Below are 22,500 nucleotides of genomic sequence, written 5' to 3' on the forward strand. Positions count from 1 at the left end.
TTGAATGTCATTCAAATGGTTCACATGACTAGACAAGTCAGTTAAGTGAATTTGAGAAACCCGACCGCAGTTAATACATTTATAAAAGTAAGAGAAACGGAGGAAACCATACAGAATAGCTTGCCATGCCCCTCTCTTTCTCTCTCTGTTTTTCTTATTTCTAATTTCATTTTTCATTATTGCTCACAAGGGGCTAAACATAGAGCGGACAAACAAGGACAGACAAACGGATTAAGTCAATGACGTCGGCCCCAGTGCATAACTGGTATTTAATTTATCGACCCCGAAAAGATGAAAGGCAAAGTCGACCTCGGCGGAATTTGAATTCAGAACATAGCGGCAGATGAAATGCCTATTTCTTTATTACCCAGAAGGGGGTAAACATAGAAGGAACAAACAAGGACAGACAAAGGGGTTAAGTCGATGACGTCGACCCCAGTGCATAACTGGTATTTAATTTATCGACCCCGAAAGGCTGAAAGGCAAAGTCGACCTCGGCGGAATTCGAACTCAGAAAGGGAAGACTGACGAAATACCTATTTCTTTACTACCCACAAGGGGCTAAACACAGAGAGGACAAACGAATTAAGTCGATTATATCGACCCCAGTGCGTGACTGGTACTTATTTAATCGACCCCGAAAGCCTGAAAGGCAAAGCCGACCTCGGTGGAATTTAAACTCAGATCGTAACGGCAGACGAAGTTCGGCTACGCATTTCGCCCGGCGTGCTAACGTTTCTGCCAGTTCGCATTTCTTTCTTTCTTTCTTTCTGTCATACTCAAATGCACAAGCGCTCACCTCTTGCATGACATATGTAACACGTGCACACACACACACATATATATATATATATATATATATATATATATATATGTGTGTGTGTGTGTATGCATGAGTGTGACAAAAAGAGAGAGAGGGAATTTATTTTCTGCTTAGAACATAAACTGATTTTACTCCAAATTTTAATAAATTTTTATACATATTTGATAAGATGAGATACATCGAAAACGGTAATATTTTCTTTATATAATTTTTTAGTAATTTTTATTAAATTCCCTTTTAAACTGAAAAGTCTTAGACTTACTTCTCTGTTATTTCCACCTCTATATTTTATTTATAGAAATTTGATTTGTATAGATCTCTAATCTTTTTTAACCTATGTGTATGTGCGTGCTTGTGTATTCATTCTACACATCGTATAAATTGAACCACAATTCATCGTAAAAGTAACGTTTCTTTCGGCAGAAAAACAAAAAATAAACAAAAAAAAACACAATTCACCTTTTAGTTTATTTGCTCCTTCGATACCATTGTTTCTTTAGCACCTGTGTAAGCTTTCAGTATTATTTTTTACAATTAATTTTTTTTTTTTTCTTATAATCAAACGAAAATTGTATCATTCTTTATATTAATCCATTCACTTTAAAACATTACTTAAATATATATTTTTTCCCAGATAATATATACAGACAGAGAAAAAAGGTGGTTTGTATAAATAATATATATCATTACAATCTAAAGAAATATGCTGCGAGAAATGGTTATAGAAGTTCAGCCAAATACCAAAACACAAGCGCACTCTTCATAATTATATGAATTCTTCATTTACAATTATTTGTCTGAATGGTTATGCGTGGATATTCAAATATAATCGTCTGTAATTTTAGTCCAAAGGCAAGAAAAATGAGAGGATCAGCAAGTCGATTATTTTCTACTTTAGGCACAAGGCCCGAAATTTTGGGGGAGAGGGCCAGTCAATTAGATCGACCCCAGTACGCAACTGGTACTTAATTTATCGAGCTTGAAAGGACGAAAAGCAAAGTTGACCTCAGCGGAATTTGAACTCCGATCACTTCGCCCGGCGTGCTAACGTTTCTGCCAGCTCGCTGCCTTGGCGGTAAGTCGATCAGCTGGTACTTATTTTATCGATTCCTGAAAAGGAAAATTTTTCCGAAACAGCATTTGAACTAAGAGCACAAAGCCGAAAGAAATACCACAAAGACTTTTGTCAGACGTGTTAACGATTCTCTCAGCACGCCGCATTCATTATAATGATATATAAGCATTCGTATACAATGGTTTCGAATTTAACCCAAGACCAGCAATTTTAGGGAAAGAGTATGTTGATAACATCAACCTCCAGCGCTCCGTTCGTACTTATTTTATCGAGCCCGAAGCGATGAAAGATAAAGTCGAAGTCTGTGACATTTGAACTCAGAACGTAAGGCCATAAGAAATGCCGCTAAGCATTTACTGGTGCGGTAATGATTCTGCCAGCTCGCCGCCTTAATATTCATATATCATGGTATTCAAAAGTACGGGACATCTCGTATACGAATTATGGACAATTAAAGAAGTATTAGACAAAGAAAATGTTTCATTTCTTACCATATATGTGAGGTAGGATATCCGCGGTAAACTCTGATTGACAACAGATTTGAAGGCCACTGCCGTGAGGACGAGTGTGAAAGAAAGCTGAAGTCGATTTTGTGGGTATTTCTTATCCACTGAGAATGTAGTGAAGGCCAAGCTGCAGATTAAAAACTGGAATAGAATAGCAGCAAAGGATCGAAAATAAGCTGCCAGAAGTGGCATTGCTTTAAACAATGGTAAATAAATCGAAGACATAATATAAATCAATAAAAATTCGAAACAATAGAATACAAAAAGAAGAGGATAAAAGTTGTAAAGAAGGGAAAATGTGATTGTGTGATAATGTGATGTCTGTGTGTTTTTATTGATATAGTATAGATTTCTCTGAGCTAGTTCAATATTTGCTAAAGGATATTGGATTTTATCTCTCCAAGGCGGAAGATCATACAGAGCGAGTCATACTAACTAAGGGAGACATATATCCACAGATTTTCTTATCAGGTATGATAAATAGGTATTTCAGTAATTGTGATGTGGAACTAGATTGAGTAAAGAAATCTGGCATTGCTGTTTAAAAAATGTAGAAAGAAGTTACCAAGAACGAAAAGAAAAATCGTTTTAAACTTGCTCACACACGAACATACGCAGACGCGCGCGCGTGGCAGAGTTTATCATATTCTAGCTTATGAATATTTCATTAAAAAAGAATTTTAATTTATCTTATCAAATTATTTCAAACTTTGTTTATTTTATTAAAAAAACAACTTTATTCTATCGGGAGAGTCAACAGGCTAATAAGTTTATTTATTTTATTTTATATGTTGACAATTTCAGTATTATGAGAGATTACCCGAAGTAAAATTCAATTTACGAAGAGAAATTCGTAAAATTGTATCAAAGAAATTCTATCAGATTAATTTATGAAGGCAGACATCACCACTTGTGACCTTTCCGATGAAATTATGCAGAAAAAAAATACTGTATTTTTGTCTATTGATGGTGAGCAGATATCAAATTTGTGTTTAAAAATGACCGAACAGAAATGCGTAAAAGAATCAGACGACAGCGGGAAATTATTTTACAGCCGATGATTTCTTTCTGAAATAGATATTTAATTCTACAAGTTGCTACTTATTGAATATTTCGGTTAGGGTATTTATGACGGTGTTATAATTTTATAGGAGAACTAGCAGCTAAGCCCGGTTTCACCCAGTCTGTTTGGATGATGTGGCTGTGATCGTTTTCGGTTAGGCATAATCTATAACAGCGTTTGTCAACCTTATCATTTCGGGTACCTTGTTTCAATTGGAGCCTCCAACTATATGAAAGTTTCCTGACCCCCACCCCGTCAGAAAACAGCTTCCAAGCAACTGGTTGTTTTAATGACAGTAGAAAGAGGTAAATTCCATTAGAAGCAGTTTTAATCAATTTTCTCGGTAAGTAGTGGGGTTGGGAAAAAATACAAACTGCATTCCAATCTATGCACCCATCTCCACATGTGTGCCATTTTTCACTCGAATCCACCCAGCTGTGTGTATATGTATTTCTTTACTACCCACAAGGAGCTAAACACAGAGGGGACAAACAAGGACAGACAAACGGATTAAGTCGATTACATCGACCCCAGTGCGTAACTGGTACTTAATTTATCAACCCCGAAAGGATGAAAGGCAAAGTGTGTGTATATGTGTTACTATATATATATATATATATATATATGATGAATTTATGGACTGATGTTCCATAAATCCCATCAAATTCGTTATAAATGGAGGAAGCAAATTGTTAAACTTTATAAGAAGTGTGTGGTAAGAAGCTTGCTTTCCAACCACATGGTTCCTGAATGACTCCCACTGCGTGGCACCCTGGGCAGATGTCGTTTATTATAGCCTCGGGCAGTCCAAAGCCTCCTGAGTGGATTTGGTAGACGGAAGCTGAACGAAGCCCGTCGTTTATATGTATACATTTATGTGTGTGTGTGTGTTTGTCCCCTCACCATCACTTTACAACATGTTCAGCAAAAGAGACCGATAGAATAAGTACTAGGCTTAGTAAGAATAAATCCTGGAGTCGAGTAGCTCGACAAAAAAGTGGTGCTCCAGCATGGCGACAGTCACATGCCTGAAGCAAGTAAAAGTATATAAGACCGGAAGGGATAATAAATATAAAATAGTGAACAGAGACAACAGTTCAACATAACGGATTAGTTTTATCTCTACTTGTATGGAAGTGCTTGAAATATCTTGGAAAACCGATGATTCCGAACAAATATATATTAGAATTGAAATCCATTTAGCAGAAATCCCTGCCGAAATCTTTGACAGTTTAGAATCTTTTGAATGCTACTTTTAAATACAAGAACACACTGATGATATTAACAGTGTGAAAAAAAAAAGAGATAAGTAATCTTATAATCAAAGAAGTTATATTGATATAAGAAGCTTTCCTTGCATATCAACAAGAGTTTGGAAACTTAGCACATAATACTTGATATAAAAGTACACACACTTAACGTTTGTCTTACAAATACGCACACATAACCAGTGAGAAAGAGCGAGAATGGGAAAAAGATACTTTAACAACAGCAGACTGAAACTTAATATACAACATAAAATCGCATACACTTAACCTTTAACAGATGCACACACGCGTATATATAATTAGCCGGAAATAGCCAACGTAGACAGGTAATTGGAACACTATACTTGACATAAACACGCATGCACGTGAGCGCACGCACATACGGGCAGAACATGTAACTCAATTCCGGATATTTCAATATCAAAACGATTCCAACTCGACGCATTGCATTTGATATCGAAGACATTTTAACATGTTCTTATTTAAATAATTTTAACACGATAACATATACAAAGATGTACAATACGTGAGAGAAGTGTGAATACATATTCATTATTGTTCATATGACAATCACTTAGTTGGCAAAAATGTAGTACCTGTATTTCAAAGTGCCAGCCTTAGTACACTGTGTGCCACACTGAATCTCCCCGAAGACTATGTTAAGGGCACAAGTGTCTGTGCAGTGCTCAACCACATGCACGTTAATTTCGCGAGCAAGCTGTTCCGTTGATCAGATCAACTGGAACCCTCGTCGTCTTACGCGCCAGAGTGCTATTTTGTTTTACATAAGTCAGTCAGCTTACGATGCCATCCCCGTTCTATTTCCGGCAATTACTAATAAAACACAACTTACTAACAAGGAAAGTAATTTTTCGACCCTATATCAACAGAGACACACAGCTCTGAACAGTTCCTCACCGTAGACTTCTGACGAAGGGACTTTAATCTCGAAATACAAGGAGAGATTCATAAAATAAGACGTAATGCACCAACATCTTCGTTGCCTTCAAGTTTTCAAAATTTATTGTCCATTTCGCATTCGAATTAATACACTACTTTATGCAATGTTCCTAACAAGCTATAACACCTTAAAAAACTTTTTTTTTCTCAGTCCTAGATATCACATTAGTGATGAGGGGAATCTAAAACGACTCCCGTTTATTTGTTGTCTTTATTATGTCGTCTCCGTAAAATGAAAATCATTTTGAATTCCAAGCGTGAGAGGACCCATTTGAAGATAGGAAAGCATTCAACCCATTGTACTACCGTTCCTCATATGGAAGCAGAATTGCATCATGAGACTCATCTGAGTTTTGGATAGGACGGAGGGCATTTAACTCATTTCACTTTGATCTCTTCTAATGAACTCTTTTATGACACTTCAAGGAAAAAATGCAAAATTATACCGCGTGGAATTTGACCGTAAAACACAAGTGAACGTAAAAGAAATATTCTTGAAAATATTTTGATGGTTTCACTCTCTGTCAATTCTGTGTTTGCTCACAAGTATTCGAAGTTTTAACATAGGCAACCTATAATTGTTTGGAAAATAATCAGCTGCGGTAATTATTTGTTATCTAATTAATAGAAGTGACAAATAAGTGCCTACTATAGAGCGACTTTGGTATATTTTGCTTCTTATACCAAGAAAGTCTTCGATAAGCACCAGTATTCATGACTTTGGCAGCCCTCTGCAAACACTGATGCCATTAAAATTACCATGACACTGTAATAGGTCAACGGCTCCAGGCAAAATATGTCTTTGGAGGTAGATAAGAAACGATCTGACGCTAGTGGATGAAACTAATGTAGAAAATTTAAGAGAGAACAAAAAGAAACATGTATATGTGGCAGAGACTGAAAACTGTTTCTGAGGGACTTTGTGATAATCATTCAAATAGCCCTCCTCTCGATGATTGCAAATGCCTTTCAGTGATACCGTTGCAGACGTAGAGATAGGACGGCATTTGGAACTTATATAGATTTTGTAGAGGAATATTAGTTATTGGAAACTGAAGAAAGATTAAATTATTTTCAGAATCTGTAAAGGAATATCATATCTGTGATGCTTATTTGCGAATTGTTTTATTAAATACGGAAATAGGAAAAGTATTGCTATATTCGGTGGGATTTGACCTCAGAATGTAAAGAAACATTGTCCGTTACAATATCGATTCTCATATTAACAGCTGTAATAATAACATGAAATAATTGTAAAATATCCCGGCACGGCATGCATTTTGGAGATCGGCTTTAGTGAGTAAATCAATCTCAGTTCGAGTTCCAGCATGTATTATGCAAGGTGCATCTCGGTGTGACGCAAACACGAAATTATTGTAAATAAGCGTATCAAAATTCCACTAGACATTTCATACACAACTTGAGTGATGCGAACACATCCCCATTTTCTAATAATGGTTTTTACTTAGAAACAAAAACACCAGTTCTGAGCGGAGTTTCAGTCGATATTCTCGGAACATGTACTTGACTGATATTTTATTTTATCGGAGCTTAAAAGATCAAAGGCAAATTTGATATCGGCGTGATTTGAATTAAGAATGTAACAAACCGGACACTTGAGGGGATTCTGTCGCTTCACCGCCTTACAACCCTTAGAATAATTCTATTTTTGGCACAAATTCAAAAATTTTGATGGTAGGGGAAATAGATTACATCGATCCCATTGCCTGACTGCTTATTATTTTATCGACCCGGCAAGGATGGATTATACAGAAGACCTGTGTAGTAGTCACTCTCCTAATAATAAGAATTACTGACAGAGACACTGGGTAGGTCCCTTAATGGGGATGGCTAACCAATTAAACTGGCTCCACGTTGTGATTGGTACTTTATCTTATCGACCATGGAATGATGAAATGTAATTTGACATCGGCGCGATTCGAACTAAGAACGTAAAATGCCGCAACAAATATTTTCCGCGACGATCTATTCCACTACTTCACCAATCTCCTCATATTAAGAAGAATAAAGGATTTTAATGTCACACATTTATAGGAAAAGGGCAACATTCCATATTTTAACAGCCTTTGTAAGGGTAAAGAGTAAAGTCGATCTCTTCTTGTAAACTATCGTAATACAAAACCACAACGAAATATTTTCCGCTGATTTAACAATTCTGTCACTCCATCCATCATAATATTAATGAAAACCATCGTTCAATTGTCCACAAAATGATATTTCATTTATGAAATATCTCCTCATAGCCATTATCTGTCTAAATTACTGCCAATGATATTTTGTTTACACAAATAATATAAATTCAACTGATAACATTTTAAGACCATTATTCTGCTTTTCAACTCTTTGTGTTGCAATAAACGTCTGTTAAATTGATTTTCAATAAGACCTTTTTTCTAAGATGTTCAATTCTTTCCTTAAGTATGTCCTTTCTATTTAAAACACTTTTTTTTTTCTTTTCTTTGAAATTAAATTGAACAATTCTTTGTGGTTAAAAATATTTTTCAGTCTTTTATATTTCGCAGCATAGAAATTAAATGAAATTATTATAATTTTTTTTTTCCATATGAAGCACAATTCCACATTTCAGAAAATTTAAGTAAAATTTTTCCCTGTAGGCATAATAATAAATACGTTGTTTATGCCTACTGTGAAAGAAAACTGTAAAGAAAACAGTATATAATTGAAGACGGGAGTTGAGTGTGTTATGAAATCATATTTCATGAATTTTAATATGGTACAAGTTAGTAGTTTGATACACACATATTTCGTCTCTTCTCACTGAGGCAAAATTATAGAAGACATTCCTTTGTTATCTTTCCAAGGCGGGGTCGATTAAATATGCAACTTCAGTGAAAAGCAATTCAATAGAAAACATTTTTTATTGAAATAAATGTAGACTTACATTTATGGTGATTATATCAATATATTAGGAAATTTAGGGCGGTGATCTGGTAGAATGGTTAGCACGCCGGACGAAATGCTTCGCGGTAGTTCGTCTGCCGGTACGTTCTGAGTTCAAATTCCGCCGAAGTCGACTTTGCCTTTCATCCCTTCGGGGTCGACAAATTAATTACCAGTTACGCACTGGAGTTGATGTAATCGACTTAATCCCTTTGTCTGTCCTTATTTGTCCCCTCTATGTTTAGCCCCCTATCAGCAATAATGAAATATATTATGAAATTTGGGGGACGCTGGAAGAAAAGGCCGACGGATAGATAAAAGAATGGTTTGTTTCAAGGTTTAGGCATTGCTGTGCGGTTAAAAATATGATTTTAGTTTCATTACCACTAAATGGTATATTGTGCAAAAAAATTCTACAATAACCCCGGTTCGATCAATACCTTGTTAATATATTTGGTTAAAGGAAGTTGTGGGGAAGCCTATCGTATCTATGTGTATGTGTTCATGTTTGTCCTCCACCTCTGCTTGAAAAGCGATTTTGGTTTGTTTATATCCCTGTAACTTAAAGGTTTAGAAGTGCAATGATTAAGATAATTAAAAAAAACAATTTTCTCCGAAAATATTTGCTTATGGAAATGTTAGCGATGTGTATAGAGCAACGGCACAGTATTGCAAGGGGTTGTCCGAGCATTGTTGACTTGTGGAGATATGTCGAATCACAAGTCCACTGTGAAAAGCACACCACCAACTTTTATTAATGAAAGAGGCTCGGCAGGTAATGTTCACCTATTCAGGTGACTATAGCAAGACACTTGATGGACGGGGCTGAAAATATTCCCCTTTCGCCAAGCCTCCATGAACTTGTTTTTGTTCAAGTTCTATTTCAAAGAGCAAGTGACGAGGGAGTGAGAGGTGTTATTCTCCAGTGAATTTCACAAATGTTCGGTGCCTGTGACGAAAATGATTAGGGCGCGTGTAAATAATTTATGCAGGTGTTTGAAGATTAGAGAAAACCTGGGTAAGAGCTCGCCCTTTTTCTGTTCACGATGACACTGCACCTGTGGGGTTCCTTGACTGGCGGTTGATGCTTCTTGTATCAGAATGATTTTATCATCCAAGCATTTGTATGATTTGCAAAATACGAAAAAAATGTATTTCCTTTCTCCTTATTTCTCATTTTCCCTACTCTCTGTTTCATATAAGCCTCAACATGAATTCTAACTTGTACTAATAATATCCCATTGCATTCGGATGCACTGGGTCGCAAATAAAATAAATCATCACCACCACCACGATCATCATCACCATAACCGTTGATTATTTCCTCTAATATTTCTAGTGTTGTCCCAATCATAAAAACTATTAGTTTAGTATTATTAATTTAATTTGTACGCAATTCATCCCACAAGACGATCAAAGTGTTTGCATAAAATCGCTAAAAGAATCGAAACACAGATCCTAGGAGAAAAAAAGTAAGAAAGGAATAAGAAAAGGAGATATGAAAAGAATTGAGGCGAATTGAATATATTCAAGATAAAATAGTGTGTTTTCATTTAATACAAAAGTACTATAAACTTCAAATTTCTTCCTTGTAATAGTTGTGTCTATTGGAGGAGCCACATGTATTTAATATAATCCGGTCATACATTTATATCACATGGCAAAGAATTCATAAATAGGGGTTGTGTTCGCAACAGATCCCCTAAATTAATGATTGCAGGTGGAGTAAAATACCACAATTGCTGAATCACATATCGTACTATGAGATGTAGGAACTGAGGCTACTAAATTTAGAATGTAGTTTAAAATTAAATATACAACTGAGGGAGATCGTTATGTCAATAATAAACACAAGCACTGTCTTTTTTTACTTCCTTATTTGTCCTTGTCAATTGATTATCTATTTAACCAATTAATTGAGTCATTGTTCGGTCGGTTAATCAGGTTGTGGATCAAAGTCCTTTCGTTGACGTTCGTGACCTCATCAATGCCATACCCTCTCTGTTCCAGGTCTACTTCAAGTCCTTCTGCCAATCTCCAAGTTTACAGAAACTATATCTATATTTAAATGGATGTGAGAATGTAAGTAGGAACGGGCGGAAATAATACACAAAAAATATGTTTCAACACAAGAGTTCACATCAAGAACCTTGCAAACCAAATTAAAGAACGTAATAGAAAAAGAATATGACAAATATTTCGAGACGAATGAAAGATGTTCGGGCTGAAATGGTATATTTATAATAGAATCCGAAACTAATATAGGCAGATAATTAATTTCTATCTGTTTGAAAATCTCAGAAACGGAGAGTGAGCTTCAAAAGTGTTCCCTTAAATGAGTAATTGATAACGGCATAGAGCATAGCAATTACTGAATCGCACATATTAGTGTAACTAAGTGCAATAAATCCTCCAAGTACTTTCGTGCAGACTTAAATAAACATTATGTATATTCTAATATATATGTATGTGTGTGATTGTGTGTGTGCTTGTGTGTGTACTTTGAATATTATTCGAACAGAAACATATTTCGTGTTTCAGTATGCTATATAGTATTGCAATATGCAAAGAAAACTGTTGTAATGATTCCAGCTATGTTTAATATTGTACTATCAATCTTAAACCAAATCGCATTGTAAGAACCTACAGGCAATAAAGCACAACAATATGTTTGATATTGAATTCTCTCAGGAAGTTTCTGGCGCAGCTGATATGGAATAATCAAATATCCCTAAGAGGTAATTATTTTTTAAGTACATTTTGTACGCCACCGCGAAAGATTTTGCTAGTGACAGTATGTCATATAGGATTCAATAATATTTATTATGATCATTGCTACACTTTGCTCTCTCTCTCTCTCTCTCTCTCTCTTTCTCTCTCTTTCTCTCTTTATCTATTTATTAATATACATATATGGACATACATGAATACATACATATATGCGTGTGTATGCATTGGTGTGTGAGTATATATTTCTATAGTAGTAGTAGTAGTTTTATTATTAGTAGTAGTAGTTTTATTAGTAGTAGTAGTTGTAGTAGTAGTAGTAGATATTTAAAGTATGAAGCAGATCTTACATTAAGCACAGATAAGAGATAAGAGAAATGAGGTGTGGGAGTAGAGATGCTTGTTCAACTACATTCGAATATTACTGTGGCCATGCTGGGGCACCGCATTGAAGAATTTTCCGTCGAATGAATCAATCCCATTATTCAATATTTTAAAGCCTGGTACTTGTTCTACCCGTCTCTTTTTGCCGAAGTACTAGATTACAGTGACGTAAACAAACCAACACCGGTTGTCAAGCAGGTTCTTTTTTAAACGCTAAAACTCGTAATAAAAAACTTCAAGAAAAATAAACAACAGGCGTAGGAGTGGCTGTGTAGTAAGCAGCTTGCTTACTAACCACATAGTTCCGGGTTCAGTCCCACTGCGTGGCATCTTGGGCAAGTGTTTTCTACTATAACCTCGGGTCGACCAAAACCTTGTGAGTGGATTTGGCAGACGGAAACTGAAAGAAGCCCGTCGTATATATGTATATATATATATGTGTGTGTGTATATATATATGTTTGTGTGCCCGTGTTTGTCCTCCTCAACATCGCTTGACAACCGATGCTGGAGCGTTTACGTCTCCGTAACTTAGCGGTTCGGCAAAAGGACCGATAGAATAAGTACTAGGCTTACAAAGAATAAGTCCTGGGGTCGATTTGCTCGACTAAAGGCGGTGTTCCAGCATGGCTACAGGGAAATGACTGAAACAAGTAAAAGAGTAACAATTACACGAGAGAAAGTATCCGCCAATGTTAATAGTCGACCGAATAGAGCGCACCAAAGCAGAGAATTTTGAAAAACGAAAAAAAAAAAAAACACTTCTGATACACCCAATACTCTACCCTTCATTACAACACACAACCCCCAAAAAACACAGAGTTCTGAAACATTATCTGCCAGAACAAGACCCAAGACATGACCCAAGAACGCGGGTCTTGAGCCAAGAGCCAAGAATGAAACATGCACTAGAAATACACAAAATCATGTAAAATAAAAGAGAATCAAAATCCCTCAAAAAACTGCTCACCAGTTCTAAATTACCCTCCACAAACCTTACACCAACTCTCAAAATGTGTGGCCGTCCTAACTGCGGCAGTTGCATCAACATCATTGAAGACGATATATATGATTTCAAAGCAGGACATATTTTTACCATAAAAATATCATTTTATCTGATCATCAAAAACTGTAATATATACGATTAAATGATAAGGATGTAACGAAGTTAACATAGGTCAAACAAAACTCACTCTTAGAAATATACTTACTATTCGTAGGCAACAAATACGGAACCGCAGTCCGAGGTAGATACCATTTAGTGGACACATAGACATATACAAAACTTAAGTCTCCCAAGTTCCAAGTCTTTCTATTTACCTTTGTTCAGTTAATACTACACACCCAGCACGGAGAAACAAAGAAAATATATTCAAAGAAAAGGTCAAACTAAGACTAGATAAACTTTAACAAACGCTATTGACGAACAGTTTTTCACACACAACCTCATTCTACTGTTTGACGTGTTGAATTTATACAGCTGACAACCTAAACATTGGACACAATCATGACTGCTAGTTGGCAGATTCTAGAGATACGTAAGTGTTGAATGGCTAGAAAAAATGATGTGTTGCAGTTACTGTTTATACCTCACTCAGAGATTTATTATTGAAACACTTAATAGCCAAATTTGATGCCTGCATACATTAGCACAAACTATAACTGTTCAACGACTAGACTACATAGAAATAACTCCAGTCCACTCTACCACTCGACAGATTAGATTTAGAGAACTTTAATTTGAGATTGTCGCTAGACTTATTCATTCAACTGTGGCAGTCTTCATTTTCGCCGCAAAAGTTATTGTCACATATTAACGCACGGTCGTAGAGGGATAACTACACAAATTTCTAAGATGACTAGATCTTCCTCTACTACCTTTGACAGATAACATTCAGATAGCTCTGACTGCTAGTGAGTGTCACTAGACATGTTCATTCAACCGTAACCTAAGGTGCTGGAATGATGATTGTCTGGAGCTGCCAACGTTAGAGTGAATTTTAATAAAGATATATTTCAACAAAATTTGATCCCTTTTACATATTTATATGTGTGTGAGTGTGTGTCTGTATATGCAAATTTATACATGTTCATATTCATGTACGTGTATGAATGTTTATACATATATACATATGTATATATATATATATATATATATATATATATATATATATATATATATATATATATATATATATATATACATATATATACTCTTACTCTCTTTTACTCTTTTACTTGTTCAGTCATTTGACTGCGGCCATGCTGGAGCACCGCCTTTTAGTCGAGCAAATTGACCCCAGGACTTATTCTTTGTAAGCCTAGTACTTATTCTATCTGTCTCTTTTGCCGAACCGCTAAGTAACGGGGACGTAAACATACCAGCATCGGTTGTCAAGCGTTGTTGGGGGACAAACACAGACACAAACACACACACACACACACACATATATATATATATATATATATATATATGTATATATATATATATATATATATATATATATATATGTATATATATATATATATATATACGACAGGCTTCTTTCAGTTTCCGTCTACCAAATCCACTCACAAGGCTTTGGTCAGCCCGAGGCTATAGTAGAAGACACTTTCCTAAGGTGCCATGCAGTGGACTGAACCCAGAACCGTGTGGTTGGTAAGCAAGCTACTTACCACCCAACCACTCCTGCGCCTATATATATATATATATATGTATGTATGTATATGTATATATATATATAAATATATATGTATGTATGTATATGTATATATATATATAAATATATATGTATGTATGTATATGTATATATATATATAAATATATATGTATGTATGTATATGTATATATATATATATATAAATATATATGTATGTATATATGTATATATGTATGTATGTATATGTATATATATATAAATATATATGTATGTATGTATGTATGTATGTATGTATGTATTATATATATATATATATATTATATATATATATATAATATATATATATATATATATATGCTGTTGAACAAGGACAAATTTGAATTAATCCACTTCGGAAAAGAAGATACCCTGAAAATCCCATACACACTTCCTTCACGTGAAACTCTCATGGCATCCAACAACATCAGATACTTGGAAGTAATTGTGGACAACAAAATAAGCTAGGCCACTCATAAACGGCAAAGTTGATATGGCCCGCAGAATGTGCTCCTGCACTCTCAAAACTTTACAGTCGAGAGATATCCAAACCATTATCCTTCTCTTCTCTACAGACCACATAAAGTTCAAGAACTCTTTGGATAAATTCCTTCAAAAATTCCCAGATTAACCTCCTACACTCGGATATGTCTCCATAAACAGTAACTCTTTCCTCGAATGGGTCATGTTGTCCGATTCCTGATTTGAATGGCTTTGCCAAGTGGTGCTATTAGACATGGCCTATTAAGTTATATCTATCTATCTATCTATCTATCTATATATATATATATATATATACAATAATTTTATAGTAATAAAAATTATTATTATTATTATATTTATATATGTATTATTTATATTACATATATATATGTATTATATAAACACACACACACGTATATGTATGTGCATATGTGGGCACATATACATATACAAATATATATGTAGGCATATATATATATATATATACATACATAAATATGTGTGTGTGTGTTTGCATACACTTATGTATGTACATATACATATACTCACTTGTGTGAGTGATGTATACACATACTCACGCACACTTAAATATATACATACGACGGGCTTCTTTCAGTTTCTGCCAATCAAATCCACTTATAAATCTTTGGTCGGCCCAAGGCTGCAGTAGAAAACATTTTCCTGGGGCGTCACGTTGTGGGATTGAACCTCAAAAGTTCGTGTTTGGAAAACACGTGCAGGCACATATATACACACTATTTTATTTATTCACTTATTTTTTTCAATTTCTTAGGCTTATATAATGAGCTTGTGTTACTGAAGCGATACAAGATTAAAACCTATGTCATACTTTATTAGCTCAAATACCGTTAATATTTCAATGTGTCTGCTTTGATATTTTTATAATAAAGATCTAATTTATTTTGAAACGCTATTGATGTGGGTACTGTAAACATCAAATCAAATATATCACTAACAAAGCACATGTGCATACACTGAAAATACATAAAAACATACACTCTTATCCACGTACGCGGAAGTAGATAAAGAGGTAGGAATGTAGATAGGCGGAAATTGGTAAAAACAAAATAATATATTAAAAATAACAACACAAACGACAAGATGTTTTTTAGGTTCATGCTAAAACTGAAAGAAATATTTTTGACGTTTCATATGTAAGTCCTTCTTCAGAAAGACGGACAGAGAGTAATAGACTAAAAAAGAACCCGTTGTTCGCTATCAATATATTTATATTACAGGAGTTGTATTTTATTCATGTGTGCGTCTATGTACATATGTACACATGCACACATCATAACACAACCACCACCACCTCCAACACCACCATCAACACTATCTCAGACATTCACACGAAATCAAACGAAATATGCGCATGTATGTGTCAAATTGCCTGTCTTTGTGTCTCTCTGTGTGACATGATATATATGTATACGTGTAATTGTCTCTCTGTTTCTCTCTGCCTCCCAATCTATCAAATCTCTCTCTATACATGTGTGTTATGTATATATATATATATATATATATATATATATATATATATTAGAAGAAATGAAGTAATCAGAAGATCGGATGGTTCATATTTATAGATATTTATTTATATATTACATTTTTTACATATATATCATATCATTCAGATCATTAGCGCTTTCTCCCATTCTAGTGGGGTTTTCAAATCAATATATATATATATATATATATATAATATTATATATGTAAACACATAGATATATACACATTTATACAAATATATGTCAAGTAATGTGGTTCATTTCCCTTTATTATTTCTCCCCACCAAAAGAATTTCGGTCCTTTGGTCTATGTTCGGCATAATAGTAATATTTTCCTGCTCTTGAAAATATATATCCAACCACAATCTAAAGAACCAGCAGCACAATATAGCTGATGTTCTAACACAGTTTAATGTTGAATAGCAATGAGTTATGTTGATGTCACCACAAAAATGGATTATATCCTGGTGATTATGTTGTGCAAGGCGGCGAGCTGGCAGAAACGTTAGCACGCCGGTTAAATGCTTAGCGGTATTTCGACTGTCGCTACGTTCTGAGTTCAAATTCCGCCGAGGTCGACTTTGCCTTTCATCCTTTCGGGGTCGCTAAATTAAGTACCAATTACGCACTGGGGTCGATGTAATCGACTTAATCCGTTTGTCTGTCCTTGCTTGTCCCTTTTGTGTTTAGCCCCTTGTATGTAGTAAAGAAATTGGTATTTCGTCTGCCTTTACCTTCTGAGTTCAAATTCCACCGAGGTCGACTTTGCCTTTCATCCTTTCGGTGTCAATAAACTAAACATCATTTGCTTACTTGGGTCAATGTAATCGACTGGCCCTTTTCCCCAAAATTTCGGGCCTTTTACTTAGAGCTGAAAATATTAAGTTGCTTTGCACGATGTTCAAAATTATTAGACAGGTAGGTCTTTTATAAATTTTTGACATATTTCATGTGGAGGTGACATCTTAGTTGAATTGTATGGGATTACAATCCTGCTTTGCGCTTTTGTAAGTAATTAGGAAGCAATTACTGTTTTTGTTGCGTCCCAATATCCATCATTCATTTAAAAATGCTTTTATGTTTCAAGGACGAACTAGACTGCTCACAGCTTTTGAATTGAATTTGTTGACTCTGATATCGTGTAAAAGTGAAATTAACTGCAAGCTTCCCTGCGGCCTTGAATGAACAGAGTAGCATTTTTCCGTAAGCATAAATGAATCCAATATGTATACAAGGTAAAATAACACGTATTTCCATCGTCAACACATTGTTTTGTTCCCGGTTTAATATGAACATTTTTTTCTAATCCCGCTGTCTTTATGCAAACATAATATTCATCTCTCGTAAGTTATCAAAATTCTCTAAGTGGCTTCGCCTCAGTTAAGGGTATTTCGCTAAAAAATTACATATTTTATTTTTTCATTTTTCCTTTTGTAGTTCATTTCATCTCTCTCTCTCTCTTTCTATATATATATATATATATATATATATATATATATATATATGAATTTGTATATATGGACATATATATATATGACTAAACATATAATGTATATATATGTATATATATATATATATATATATAATATATATATATATATAAATATATGAATTGTATATATGGACATATATATATATGACTAAACATATAATGTATATATATATATATATATATATATATATTATATATATATATCTATATATATATATATGAATTTGTATATATGGACATATATATATATGACTAAACATATAATGTATATATATGTATATATATATATATAATATATATATATATGCATATAGGAATATATATATATTATATATATATATATATATGTATGCATATAGGAATATATATATATATATTATATATATGTATGCATATAGGAATATATATATATATATATATATGTATGCATATAGGAATATATATATATATATATATATGTATGCATATAGGAATATATATATATATATATATATATATATATATATAATATATATATATATAAATAAATAAGCTTAAATGAAATTGGGAGCTGATTTTTTTATATCTCGTTAAAATCCAATACATTATTGCTTCAATTGAATCACAATAAATGGATTGAGTTTTCATATAGATAAATTAGCGAAAACGAATGCAGCAGAATATTTGGCGCTTGCACACACCTCATGTATGTGATCGTGTGTAAACGATAAAGTTGCTGCTAAACAGAAGTTGCAGCCCGAAAGCTCGAAATTTTAGTATAGACTAAAATGTATTACAACTTCTCTGGTTTACCTTGTCTTGGACAGCTCCTTCAGATAATGACACTAATGAAGTTGATAAGTTACGTAATAGCGTGCGTGTCAACTGATGACCAGCATGCGTTTACCCAGCACCACGACTTAACGTATATCTACAAAGAGCAACATACACGCTCATATATATGACGTATATCTAATGACATACAGATGCAGTAATGGCTGTGTGGTAAGTAGCTTGCTTACCAACCATATGGTTCCGGGTTCATTCCCACTGCGTGGCACCTTGGGTAAGTGTCTTCTACTATAGCCTCGGGCCGACCAAAGCTTTGTGAGTGGATTTGGTAGACGGAAACTGAAAGAAGCCCATCGTATATATGTATATATATATATAATCAATATAGGGTGGCAAAAAATTTTGTAGAAATTTTTTTTGCCACCAGCGGCCTAGTGGGAAAAATTAATGTTATTTTGCGGTTGAAGCTTTGGCTGTTATTTCTAGTGGGTGAATGGCCTATTATGGCCGTTCCTTGATTGTGATATATATATATATATATATATATATATATATATATATGTGTGAGTGTGTGTGTTTGTGTGTGTGTGTGTGTGCGTATGTGTGTTTGTGTGTCTGTGCTTGTCCCCCAAATATCGCTTGACAACCGATGCTGGTGTGTTTAAGTCTCCGTAAATTAGCGGTTCGGCAAAAGAGACCGATAGAATAAGTACTAAGCTTACAAAGAATAAGTCTTGGGGTCGATTTGCTCGATTTGTTTCAGTCAAATGACTGAAACAATTAAAAGATTAACAGAGTAAGAGATTTACAAAATATGATTAAAGTATTTGAGCCAGCTTATCTTCAGTATTAATGTATTAACATATCTCCAACTATAATCATTCCTAAGACAATGACACGTACTAAACATTATCTCTGTGCTGTTTATGAATATATGATTCGTTTGATATCAAACGTATATCGTTCGTTTCACATCAAATGCCGCATATATATAAGAAGCCACTTCATTTCAGTGAAAACGAATAAGCAAATAAGCGAGATCATGTGAGTGATATTACTGATTTCAGAAACGTAAGATCATAAAACAGTAATTATCTTGATAGCAGTGCCGTGGATTATACTGGTGAGTGAGATTGTGTTGATCAAAGAAAAGTTGGTGCCTCTTGAGGTGACAGCTAATGGATTCCAAGCGTTTTTCCTTTTTATGTAAATCCGACCACGTGGAATATATAACGGAATTGCGTATGTACATTCTATGAGATATCGGCCAATTTTGCCTCGCCATAAACATCTACGTAACTACATTCCAATTATATGCAGTAGTAGATTACTATATGTTAAAAGGACGTATTAAAGTTAGCTTAGTGGCTAACTTACATTATAGACGGAGATGATTAATGCATGCGTCAATCCGCTAATTACGAGCTATGAATTTAAAGACATCAAGCTTATTATTCTTTTTAATATGCTCTTTATACTTTATGCTGCAATGTTCAAGTCAATCATTCAGCTCATCAGTACGCATGTTTGCATTGACATTAGATATGAAACAGCTCGCGACTAAACTATGTCGTTTGGAAATTTCATAAAAAGTTTATAACATGTACATTTATCACTGTTCCAAACTGATAGACGGCTCTACGTCACAAAGGTAGAAATAGTATGTGCTTATCAAATGCACACACATAAAAACATAGAGACACAGACACACACATACATACGCACATACATGTATGGATAAATGCATGCGAGAGATGGTGGTGGTGGTGTGCTATTTTATACCGGATTACATTTCTATACTCATATATTGTAACGAGGTACATCTTATCACCTGAGGAGACACATCGACACCGTCAGATACACCTAAACAAGACGTTCAGTATCCCATAGTATCGATGCTAAATGAGTCGAAACAAATGATCAACATTCTCGTATCTTCCATCTCTCACATTAATCAAATGCCCAACGATCACTAAGTGAACGTGCTTTAGCAGTAATCAACCGGGTCTATACCATTCGATTTATTAACTAATAATAATACATACATACATACATAAATACATACATATATATATATATATATATATATATATATATATATGTATGTATATATGTGACTTCGTCCGTTTTTCTGTCCTTCTTTCGTTTACATTCGATCCTTTTTCCAAGAAATCTAATGCTCACAGCTTAGTTTTCATTGGGGCTGGCCGTGTCGGAGCAATATCAGGATTAATCAGCCGAAATTTGCTATGATGATCCAGTTTCTGACTGAAGATTAAAAGCATCGAATAACCCGTCCGTTTTTTGTGTTAGTCTCTTCGTGTATTTCACGTTCTTGTTTTTTTATATTTAATTTTTATACCTATATTATTGCGGCGTTACGTACACCTCGTTCCCTTATGTATGCTTACATTCCACCCTTGTAGGACTTCTACAAACTTTCTCTATACCTCACTTTCTGTCTTTCTCTTTCTCGCCTCTGATTCTTTGGTCTCCCTCTTCCCCCCTCTTCCTTCCATCCTCTTTAATTCCTTCATTCTCTCTCTCTCCCTACTCTCACGTGACCTGGTCAATCCTTGGCGCGCTCTGTTTCTTCCACCCTCTTTAATTCCTTCTCTCTCTTTCTCTCTCTCTCTCTCTCTACCCCCATGTGACCTGCTGAATAACCAGCCATTCCGTTGGTGGCCGCTGCCGGTTCAACATTGTTTTCGTCAGCCGAAAAGGCAATTTTTCCAAACACGACTGCTAGATAAGTTAAATTTGTATAAATTTGTCTAAAGTCGTAAGACACCTGCTGTTATCCTGTTATTACCATTCTTGTTTTTGTTTTTATTTTTATTTTTGTATTTTGTATTTATATTCGTCCGTTTTTCTGTCCTTGTTTCGTTTACATTCGATCCTTTTTCCAAGAAATCTAATGCTCGCAGCTTAGTTTTCATTGGGGCTGGCCGTGTCGGAGCAATATCAGGATTAATCAGCCGAAATTTGCTATGATGATCCGGTTTCTGACTGAAGATTAAAGGCTTCGAATGACCCGTCCGTTTTTTTGTGTTCGTCTCTTTGTGTATTTTACGTTCTTGTTTTTATATATATATATATATATATTTCTGTCTCTTTTTTCGCCTATATGTATAGAGAGAGGAGGAGTAAGACAGAGAGAGAAAGAGAGAGAGAGAGAACTGAGGTAGAAAGTACGGGATAAGCAGAAATAAATAAATAGATGTATATCTTACTATTTTCAATTAGCAGAAGATATAAAGAGTTCGAAGTCTTGCGAGTTTGTGTCACTTTGGAGCTGCAGCCACGTACAAGTAACATGATCCTCCTTACAGCTTCTACACCTCCTTTTCCTTTACATCCTCCCCTTCTTCCCTTCTTCTTCTCCTCCTCATCATCAACAACAACAACAGAGACAAGTACAACAACAACAATAATAATAACAATAACAATAATAATAATAATAATAATAATAATTATTATTATTATTATTATTATTTTAATTATTATTATTATGATCATTATAATTATTATTATTAATATTAACATTATTATAACAATAGAAATAATAATGTACAAACTGACAGCTGCCCAATGTACAAGACATATAAAGATGTAGGCAAACTAAATTATCCTGGAAATGGCTCTCTCTGGAATCAGTAGGATTAGAAGTGACATCTGAAGGGAGCTGACTCGGCTCCTTTAACAATGCACAGAATAAGTTTAGAAACAGTAAACCTTTAGATATTCGCATCTTCCTTTACATCTGTCAAAATATCCATTATGTATGTGTTTCATCTTCTTC

The 22,500-nt window shown here is 34.5% G+C and overlaps 1 protein-coding gene across 7 annotated transcripts in view; it reads right to left on the bottom strand.

Annotated features, from left to right (window-relative positions):
• The window catches only part of LOC115215706 (cys-loop ligand-gated ion channel-like), a 538,804-nt gene that overhangs the window by 154,322 nt on the left and 361,982 nt on the right, over nucleotides 1-22,500 (bottom strand). For all 7 annotated transcript variants that reach the window (XM_036506053.1, XM_036506054.1, XM_036506051.1 and 4 more), the window contains one exon: nucleotides 2,390-2,545. In XM_036506053.1, coding sequence (XP_036361946.1) covers nucleotides 2,390-2,545 — 156 coding nt within the window. The remainder of the gene's footprint in view (nucleotides 1-2,389; nucleotides 2,546-22,500) is intronic.

The sequence above is a fragment of the Octopus sinensis genome, linkage group LG9 (assembly GCF_006345805.1).
Source record: "Octopus sinensis linkage group LG9, ASM634580v1, whole genome shotgun sequence".
NCBI lineage: Eukaryota > Metazoa > Mollusca > Cephalopoda > Octopoda > Octopodidae > Octopus > Octopus sinensis.